This window comes from Lissotriton helveticus, chromosome 1_1 (assembly GCF_964261635.1).
Source record: "Lissotriton helveticus chromosome 1_1, aLisHel1.1, whole genome shotgun sequence".
Classification (NCBI taxonomy): domain Eukaryota; kingdom Metazoa; phylum Chordata; class Amphibia; order Caudata; family Salamandridae; genus Lissotriton; species Lissotriton helveticus.
In genome coordinates, this window is record NC_136057.1 from 45,184,211 (window position 1) to 45,194,874 (window position 10,664).

Genomic DNA, 10,664 nt, shown 5'->3' on the forward strand with positions numbered 1-10,664 from the left:
TGCCTTTTACCCAGCCATCCAATGATCGGCAAAACACATCCACACACTCCAACCATGTGTTGGCATCGGACTTCTTACTGGACCTAAACTGGTCCCTGTTCTTTTCAGGATTAAGACAATATTTAGTGAGGAACGCGTCCTTCATGTCTGGATGGGTGAGGTGATACCCCTTAACCAAAGCTATTGAAGTGCCCCTCGCTTCTTCAGGGAAGAGAGGCCACAATCCTGCTCCCCAATTCTCCTCAGGGACTCCATTCATGTGGATTGCTGCCTCGTACCCCTGAAACCACCTTTGTATGTCATCCCCTTCCTTGAATTACTTGCCCACATTCTTAGGGATGTGCATGATTCTGTCTGCCTGTCTTGACGAGTTGCCGCCACCATCTGAGCCGGGTCTACTCCTTAATTCCAGCGCTATAAGACCTCGCTCATGGTCTAACATTATTTTCTCTTCTTCCATGGCTAGTATTTTGTTTTCCCTCTCACTTTCCATCCTGAGTTTTTCCAACTCGACGGCACCAAGAACTACTCCTCATCTACGAACACACAACAGATATCCGATCCCAACCACCTACAATGCATCCTGCTCAACACCCGCTCGGTCCACAGACACGCCATTGACCTCTGGAATCTACTAGACACCATCTCTCCGGACATCGCCTTCAGAACAGAAACATGGATGAATGCCTCTTCAGCCCCAGACATCACCATTGCCATCCCGAAAGGCTATAAGATCACTCGCAAGGACCGTACCGGCCACTCAGGAGGAGGCATCGCTATCGTCCACAAGAAATCCATCCGCATCTCAACCAGCTCAGACATCAATCTCGCCAACTCTGAACACCTTCACTTCCAGATCCACATCAACCCCAAGACCACACTCAGAGGCACCCTACTTTACAGGCCACCAGGACCCCGCGCACAATTTAGTGAAGACATCACGGACTTCATCACTCCACACGCGCTCCCCTCCGAGGACTACATCCTTTTGGGAGACCTCAACTTTCACCTTGAAAAGAACAACGACCGCAACACCACCACCCTTTTGGACAACCTCGCAAACCTCGGACTTAAACAACTTGTCACTACCTCCACCCACATCGCAGGTCACACACTCGACCCTATCTTCACCTCCAGCAAACATGTTTCCTTCAGCCACACCACAGCTCTCCTTTGGACTGACCACAGCTGCGTTCACTTCACCTACAACAAGCCCACATCCAACAACCACCCCCAACCCACTCTGCAAAGAAACTGGAACAAAATCACCATCGACCAGATCTCCTCATCGCTTCTTCAAAAGCCCCCCGCCCACTCTTCAAACCAAGACCAAGCAGCCACCAACCTCACCCTATGGTTATCCAACAGCGCCGACATCCTAGCACCACTGAAAAAACGACAAATCAAACTAGGCAGCAAGAAGGCCTCCTGGTTCAACGATGACCTTAAGAAATCCAAGAAACTCTGTCGCTCCCTCGAGAAGGCCTGGAAAAAAGACCCAACCACCAGCACCAAGGACGCCTTCAAAAACGCCACCCGCATACACCACCAACTAATCCGAAATGCCAAGAAAGCAGCCTTCAAGGACCGTCTAGATAACAACGCCCACAACAGCAAGGAATTATTCAACATCGTCAAGGAATTTACCAACCCCTCAGCCAACTCCAACGACATCACCCCCTCTCAAGCCCTCTGCGACTCCCTAGCCTCATTCTTCCACAACAAAATTGCAGACATCCACAACAGCTTCGACAACCAACCCGGAGACCAACCCACCCAATCCCCTGCAGGACCCCCACCCCCTCTGAACATCCTCAATGACTGGAAGCCAATCTCCACTGAGGACACCATCCGTCTGATGAACTCTATCCACTCAGGATCCCCCACAGACCCTTGCCCTCACCACATCTTTAACAAAGCAGACTCCATTATTGCACCGCACCTCCGAGACGTCATCAACTGCTCCCTCAACTCCGCAACCTTCCCGGAAAGCTGGAAACATGCCGAACTCAGCGCCCTCCTGAAGAAACCCACAGCTGACCCCACCGAACTCAAAAACTATCGCCCTATCTCACTCCTTCCATTCCCGGCCAAAGTCATTGAGAAAGCTGTCAACAACCAGCTCGCCACATTCCTCGAAACCAACAAATCCCTCGACTCCTCACAGTCCGGCTTCCGAGCCAAGCACAGCACCGAAACCGCCCTCATCGCAGCAACAGACGACATTCAAACTCTACTGGACAATGGAGACACAGTCGCCCTCATCCTCCTCGACCTCTCCGCAGCCTTCGACACAGTCTGCCATAGCACCCTTCTACAGCGCCTCAAAAACATCGGAATCCAAGGAAAAGCACTGGAATGGATCACCTCGTTCCTCTCCGGAAGAACCCAGAGAGTCCGCCTTCCACCATTCAAGTCAGAGGCCACTGAAGTCATCTGCGGCGTACCTCAAGGGTCCTCACTCAGTCCCACCCTCTTCAACGTTTACATGAGCCCCCTCGCGACCATCGCACGCCAACATAACCTCAACATCATCTCCTACGCCGACGACACTCAACTGATCCTATCACTCACCAGAGACCCTAACACGGCCAAAACCAACCTACACGAAGGAATGAAAGAAGTAGCCGAATGGATGAAGCACAGCCGTCTGAAACTGAACTCAGACAAAACAGAAGTCCTCATCTTAGGTTCCTCCCCCTCCGCCTGGGACGACTCTTGGTGGCCAGAGGCCCTTGGAAAAGCACCCATCCCGACGGACCACGCACGGAACCTGGGCGTCATCCTGGATTCCTCACTCGCGATGAACAGACAAGTCAACGCCGTTTCTTCATCTTGCTTCAACATTCTTCGCATGCTCAAAAAAACATTTCGCTGGATCCCTACCGAAACTAGAAAAACAGTCACCCACGCTCTGGTCACCAGCCGACTGGACTACGGAAACACCCTCTACGCCGGCACCACCGCAAAACTCCAGAAAAAACTACAACGCATCCAGAACGCCTCAGTCAGGCTCATATTAGACATCCCGCGTAAAGAACACATCTCTGATCACCTGAAAAACCTCCACTGGCTCCCCGTCAATAAGAGGATCACTTTCCGGCTCCTAACCCACGCACACAAAGCACTCTACGAAATCGGACCCGAATGCCTCAACACAAGACTATCCTTCTACACCCCCTCCCGCCAGCTACGATCCTCCAACCAAGCCCCTGCCACTGTACCCCGCATCAACAAAACCACCATGGGAGGTAGATCCTTCTCCTACCTAGCAGCTAAAACTTGGAACTCTCTTCCCACTGACCTTCGCCTTACAAAGAACCACCTAGCATTCAGAAAACAACTCAAAACGTGGATATTCGACAAGTAACTCCCCGCCCTTCTTCAAGCGCCTTGAGACCCTCTGGGTATGTAGCGCGCTATATAAATTTTTTGACTTGACTTGACTTGACCTGACTTGGACTTTGAGGTTTTTGCACAAAGACTTCAATTCTCTCTCTGAGTAGAGCTCCAACCAATCCTCCTCAAAGGCAATATCCATGGATGCAACGGATGATGCTATTGATTCCGGCATGATGAAGCAGAAAGTTCACCTGGCAAGATAACAAAAATCGGGCAATAAGAAAACAGGTTAGTATGTGGCACGTAATGGTCTGCGATATAGCAGTAGTGCACACCAATCACTGTAAGTCAAGTGCAAATGCAAGTCCGATCCTCACCGCTGACAACTAGTGATAGAAATGGGATTAATGGCTAGATCAGACTTGGGCCAAAGCGAGGCAGAAACCACCAATCTAGTCAGGATAAGGGAGTTACCCTTCTAAAATAACCCCTGCTCACCCCCTTGGTAGCTTGGCACGAGCAGCCAGGCTTATCTTAGAGGCAGTGTGTAAAGCATTTGCACATAACCAACGGTAAAGCAGTGTACGCACTACAGAAGGACACCACACCAGTTTAGAAAAATATTCAATTTTTATATACTTAAGACAAGACCAAATACGATAAAAATCCACAATACTATACTTCAAAATCGCCACTTATCCAAATATGCTTTAAAAATAGTTCCTTGTTGTCGATAGCTCCATCCGGGGCTATCACGACGTCATGAACAACAAATCCAAAAACAGTTCTGGCTGACCGCTGGGTCGCAGGCCAAGTACGGGGTCGGGAAGACCCTCAAACAGTGCCTTTCAGAGATGCAGGGCGATGGGGCCCTTGAAGTCAACCGCGTGTGAAGCGCAGCAGGGCAGCGTGTGGTGCCCTCAGGTCGCAGAGCGAGCAGCGGCTAGGTGGCTGCCTCAGATGGTGTTGTCTGTGAGACCAGGGTCGCGGTGCAAGATGGAGGCGGAGGAAGAGGTGTGGCGCCGCGGCTAGGGCACTGACTCCGGAATCTGGGGATCATGGTTCGATCCCCGGCACCGGCGACAGATTAGCCCAGCACCATGTGACTCTGGGCAATAGCTTACTTAATCTTCCTGACAGCCCCCAGCACCTAGAGACCCTAATGAGCTTTACAAATGTGGATTATATATTATATGTGGATTATATAGGCGGTGCTCGTCACGGTGCTAGCAGATCATCGTGCAAGCTGCGGCATTGCTGTTGCTGAAGCACTGTCATCGGCTGACGAACTGGAGTCGATGGCGCCGGCGTCGGTAGGCCAAGGCTGCGGTGTGGGATGAGGGTGGTGCATCGTGTAACTTACGAGTGGTGCCCCCAAACCACGGTGCAGGCAGTGGTGTTGATTTCGGCTGGAAGTGGCAGCGTCAGGAAGGGCACGATGTCCTCGTGTAGCGAGGTGGTGCAGAGTGCGGGCCCAAAGGTCGAGGTGCGAGCAGCGGTTTGGTGATGGCATCAGCAGGCATCGTCGGTGAGACCAGGTTTGTGGTGCGGTGTGGCGGCAGTGCCCTCTGAGGTGCCAAAGGTTTGGCGTGAAGCAAGGCGGTGCAGAGTGCGGTGCCCAGAGGTCACGGTGCAAGCAGCGGCTCAGTGATGGCGTCAGCAGGCATCATCGGTGAGACCAGGGTCGTGGTGCAGCATTGCAACGGTGCCTTTTGCGGTGCCTTCAGGACACGGGTTCAGTAGGATCTTGGTAGACGTCGTCGGGTGGCGTTCTTTGGGTGGCAGCACAAAACACACAGTCCCCATTGCTGCGGGTCGAAGAACATGAAGTCTTTGCTGTTCCTGGGACTTCGTGAACAGGGGGCAAGCTCTACTCAAGCCCTTGGAGAGTCTCACCAATTTGGTTGCAGAAATCCAGTCCAGGCGTTTCACTGCCCAAGACAAAAGCAGCCACTGCAGGTCAGCCCAGCAAAGCACGCAGCAAAGCGGTCTGTCCTTTCACAGTTTCTTCGGCTCTCCTTCTGTGCAGTCTTCTTGATCCAAATGAGTTCTAAAGTTCAGGGGTCTGGGACCCCGGATTTGTCCACAAAAATCCTTTGACCTGCAAGGCAGCGGGTGTTGGTGTCCAGCCAGAACCAATTGGGCCTTCTCTTGCGTGAATTCCTGGCAGGAGTGGAGACGGCTTTGTCAGAGGCAGACCAGGCCCTTTGAGGTGTAAGGAAATCTCCTCCCTCTTCCCCCGTCGTAACTCAGGGCTATTTTGCCTTTTCCTGACCTACCTAAACTATCGGGAGACCCATGCTCCCTAGCCATCTGTCGTCCAAAAACCAGACAGGCAATCCACATTCCAGCAGAGGCACATGGGATGACCGAGCAAAATAATACCCACTTTCTAAAAGTGGCCTTTATGAACTCAGAATGAAAAGGGCACCCTCGCTAAAGGCTGTGTCTTTAGAGGCTGAGTTCAGGCCTACCAAACTTCCTTCACTTATACCTTTCTCGGGCTACGTACGCGAGTAGCACAATCCGTGCTGCAGGCCTACGAGTAGCGGTGGGCTCACAACCCCCGGCACCCGCAGTGCTTGTTACTGGGGACTGACAAGTAAGTCACACATCCAATCATAACACAATTTACCACAGGACCACCTGCGCTTTACTACTGACCAGCAGTGCGAAAAGCACGCAGAAACGTTATACCAGCAAAAACAAAGTCAAAACCAAGAGGGCAGAAAGCAAAAACTTGGGGGAAACACACCAAAAGATGCCAAGTCTAACTCAGTGCTGCCCAGATGGATGCATGACAACTGTTTAAAACTTAACTCCAAAAAAACTGAGATCCAAGGAGTACCCAGCCTAGCTGCCTAGATGCAATTTTATATGCCCTCCAGAACACTACACTGCGCTTCGCTAATCTAAACCTGGCCCACATCCCTCATCATAGCAGAGCCAGAATGAGAGGTTTCTCCTTTCATGTCTTAGCTCTGACCAGATGGAATTCTTTGCCCCCTAACCTTAGAAAGATTCAATATCACTTACTGATTCGGAAACAGTGGAAGACCCGGCTCTTCTCCATCTGGGCTGATGATTTCGCCTTTCTGCCGCTGTTTTTCTTAGGATCCTTTTATGTCCCTTGCTGATATTGTCTGACACCTAGACCCACACCTTCCCCTCAAGGCAGGAGGTCTCCCGGTGTTGTGCATTCTAAGGCTCTGCTCCCCTCTTGTAAAGGGTCAAAGTGGTAACACCCCTGCAGCAAGTGCCATTATCTGAAGAGGAAATAAGAGACAGTGCACACCAATTCCCAGCCCAGTAAAGGCCTGAAACAGACACAAATAAAGGAGCGTGTACCTACATGTTCGCCTCTTCTGTTTGTACCTCATAAGTATCTACCTGTGCACCTCCTCCGTTTGTACGCCCCGGGCGAGCTTCTCTAATTACGCTTGTGATCCTTGTACTGCCAGCCATGGAATTTGACTATCAGACCATTACCTGATGTCTGCTGTGTGCATCGAGTCACTCCCCTGCTTTAGCTGTCAATGAACCCTGCTGAGCGAGTACACAGACATAAGGGAGTATGGAAGGTGATGAACAGGGAGTATGGTAAAGCTGAATGTAAGAAATGTGCAGGGGTGTAAATGCTGCACTCCCCCTCACGCAACGTACATCTTGTCCCACTCTGCCAATGCTCCATCCACCGACAGAGAAGCATGCTGGCACCAAACGCAAAACATTGTCAGAAACCATGGTAAGGTAGAAAAAGACAAAAAGCAGACATGTATTGGCAGCAGAGATATCGCAGGTATATTACTGCCTGTGATGGAATCTCTATAATAAATGCTGCAATCTTCCAACAAATGCTTGAACCATCCCTAGGAATGTGGCAAAGATAACTTAACAAACAGAAAAGTAAAGATAGGAGTTGGAACTTCAGCTGCTCCAGTGTGAACTGGAAAGTATTGTCAAGAAGAGTGTGAATGGAGCTACATTTCTTATATACTTCCTAGAGCGTTACCTTTATTATATACTTCATGAAGAGTTTTCTTTGTGATGTAGTCTTGAAAGCGTTACTGCTGTTATACACTTACTGAAACTGAAGTGACAGCAACACATCCTGATCCATCTCTTTTTCCACAATCCCTTCTTGTTTAAATGAAATCTTAGCCATGTGCGTCTTCGTAAAGCTGTACCTCTAGCAAGAGGGCGCTCCATGAGTGCTCTTTCTGTACTAAGTTACTCTGAAAATCACCTCCTTTTCTGAATTAGGTAAGAGTGACATGTTCAATGGAAGATTTAGTTAAATATCTGTGTATGGTGAAATAGCCCTTGGTAACTTTAAAAAATGGTAAAGAAGAGATGTATTTTACAACTAGTTAAATATTGTGTATTCACATTCTCTTACATTTCCATTTAGTGATTTTAAATCTCTTTACATCCAATAGGAAACCAGCCTTGAATGCACAAATGATCGTGAATAATGACAGTAATCGTGCAAATCTAAAAAAAAAGGTTAGAAAAAATGAGCTCCAATATTCAGGAAAAGATCTGCACAGTAAGAGACTGAGGAACCTGAACATAAACTGATAGATCCTGGAAGAAGCAGTCAAGAGCAATTCAGTGGATGTAAGAGCCTGAGCTGTGCACCTCCACGCAACAGGACTAAGAAATGACCTCTAGAAAATTAAGGCAACAACACTGACAAACCCCCTCCTATATAAACAGGCCTCCACCATCAGCTTTGATCATGTGTTCGGTATGAGGTGGATCCAGCTTTGCTCTGCTTCCTGTAATGATGGCAGACCACCATTCAGCGTGCTAGGTGTATTGTAATCTCTTTCTGGCCAAACATAAGGAGCAAGAAAAAAGCACAATGGAGTGGAGCCAGACAACTGAAGGGTAATAGAAAGAGAGTGTCATTGATCTACAACAGACTGTGCTAATTTGCATCTTCCAGAAGGAAGACTAATCTTTACTCGTAAACATGCAAAACCATTATGTAATCTAAAGACATACCCACCTACAAAGAAGCTTTACTTGCCACAATTATAATATATGTAGTTGGTGAGTTTTGTATTTCATTGTGAAATCTGAAATCAAGCATCCAAAATACCACACACATGCAGGGAATGTGAGAATAACACAAGTGCTTTATCAACCATGTTAGCTCCTCAGGAAACGCAGTCATGGGATGCAGACAAATATAAACCCGACCAAGAGACACTACCCAAGAAAGGAAAATCATACACATGCAGCAAAAGCTTTAGTTTGTCATCACTACTAAAGAGCCATCAGCAAACACACACAGGAGAAGCAACGTGCAATTGCAATGAATGTATGAAGAACTTTAGTCAGTTAGCACTCCTAAAAGATAATCAGCGAACTCACACAGAGGAAAAACCATACCATTGCACTGAATGTGTGAAGTGCTTCAGTCAGTCTTCAATTCTTCAAAGACATCAGCGAACACACACAGGAGAAAAACCATACCATTGCACTGAATGTGTGAAGTGCTTCAGTCGTTCATCACAACTCAAACGACATCAGCGAGCACACACTGGGGAAAAACCATACCATTGCAATGAATGTGGAAGTAGTTTTAGTGATTCCTCAAATCTCAGGATTCATCACCGAACACACACAGGGGAAAAGCCATTCCACTGCAGTGAATGTGTGAAGAGCTTCAGTCGGTTATCACATCTCCAATCACATCACCGAACACACACTGGGGAAAAACCATACCATTGCAATGATTGTGGAAGTAGTTTTAGTGATTCCTCAAATCTCAGGATTCATCACCTAACACACACAGTGGGAAAACCATTCCAGTGCAGTGAATGTGTGAAGAGCTTCAGTCGCTTATTAGACCTACAAAAACATAACCGAACACACACTGCGGAAAAACTATACCATTGCAATGAATGTGTGAAGAAATTCAGTCAGTTATCAACCCTCCGGAGCCACCAGCGTACACACACAGGGGAAAAACCATACCATTGCACTGAATGTGTGAAGAAATTCAGTCATTTATCAACCCTCCGGAGCCACCAGCGAACACACACTGGGGAAAAACCATACAAGTGCAGTGAATGTGGAAGTAGTTTTACTGATTCCTCAAATCTCAGGAGACATCAGCAAACACACACTGGGAAAAAACCATGCAAGTGCAGTGAATGTGGAAGTAGTTTTACTGATTCCTCACATCTTAGGAGACATCAGCGAACACACACAGGGGAAAAACCGTTTCAGTGCAGTGAATGTGTGAAGAGCTTCAGTCAGTTATCACATCTCCAAGCACATCAGCGAACACACACTGGGGAAAAGCCATTCAAGTGAGGTGAATGTGCAAAGTGCTTTAGTCGATTATCAATTCTACGAAGACATCAGCAAACACATACAGGGGAGAAACTATACCATTGCAGTGGATTTGGAAGTAGTTGTGGGAAGGATTTTCAACAAACTTCAGGGATTAGTGATAAAACCTATAAACACAACACACTTGAACAAGTTTAACAAGCACAGACTGGAGAATATTTCTAGCTGGTTTTGGTGTTTGGTCCTTTTGTGCAACAACCGGTTCAATGACAGCTGCTAGAGAACAACGTTCAAAGGCAGAAGAAGTAAAAGTAAATTGTGACCTGTAACTGTGAGAAATAGTACTTGCAGTACACAACATTTACTTCCGAAGCCCTGACGCGGGGCAAAAGATGCTCATTTCGATCATCACATGCATCTGTTAATACACCCACCATAGTGGCACTTCCCCAGAGGTGTCCAATATCAAGCTGGAGCCTTGGGAAATTTGCTGGCTCACCACTGACTGTAAATGATTCACTGCCAGAATAATTGTATATGAATATATTTTAGACCTTTCTTATTTACCCAACCAACACCTAACTGGTGAAAGGACAAAATCCGTGCATGATGGCAACATTATTGATCAGAGAGAAAGCATTTGAAAAGTTTAGTTCTTAATAGGTTTCTGAAAGCTTCACGATTAGGTAAAGATTGAATCTTGAGCAGTAAATAATTCAGCTCTTGGAATCCAGAAATATCGACTCGCTGCTTTACATTTCTTGATCCTTTGCACTGGAAAAGAAATCTGGATTCATAAGTAAAGGAACACAAAAGATACTGAGTTTTGATACAAATGATATTCAGGTTTTCATTTACAAGCTTTAAGCCAACTCTTTTTAACATCTATATCCAATCTCTGGCAACAGTGGCCAGGAGCAAAGGATTAGCTGTGGTATCTTACGGGGATGACTCACAGCTGGTAGTGGCATTATCTGACGACTCTGGGCAGCTAGTGCAGATTGGATAACGGC

The 10,664-nt window shown here is 47.6% G+C and overlaps 1 protein-coding gene across 1 annotated transcript; it reads left to right on the top strand.

Moving 5' to 3' along the window:
* The first annotated feature begins 8,496 nt into the window (after window positions 1-8,496).
* LOC144757836 (uncharacterized) lies at window positions 8,497-9,672 on the top strand. The gene has a single exon (XM_078646400.1). It carries the CDS (start codon window positions 8,497-8,499, stop codon window positions 9,670-9,672), a length of 1,176 nt encoding a protein of 391 aa, XP_078502526.1.
* The last annotated feature ends 992 nt before the right edge of the window (window positions 9,673-10,664 follow it).

Bases quoted from the DNA above. Each gene is read 5' to 3' on its own strand.
- LOC144757836 (XM_078646400.1), top strand. From the start codon at position 8,497: ATGTTAGCTCCTCAGGAAACGCAGTCATGGGATGCAGACAAATATAAA.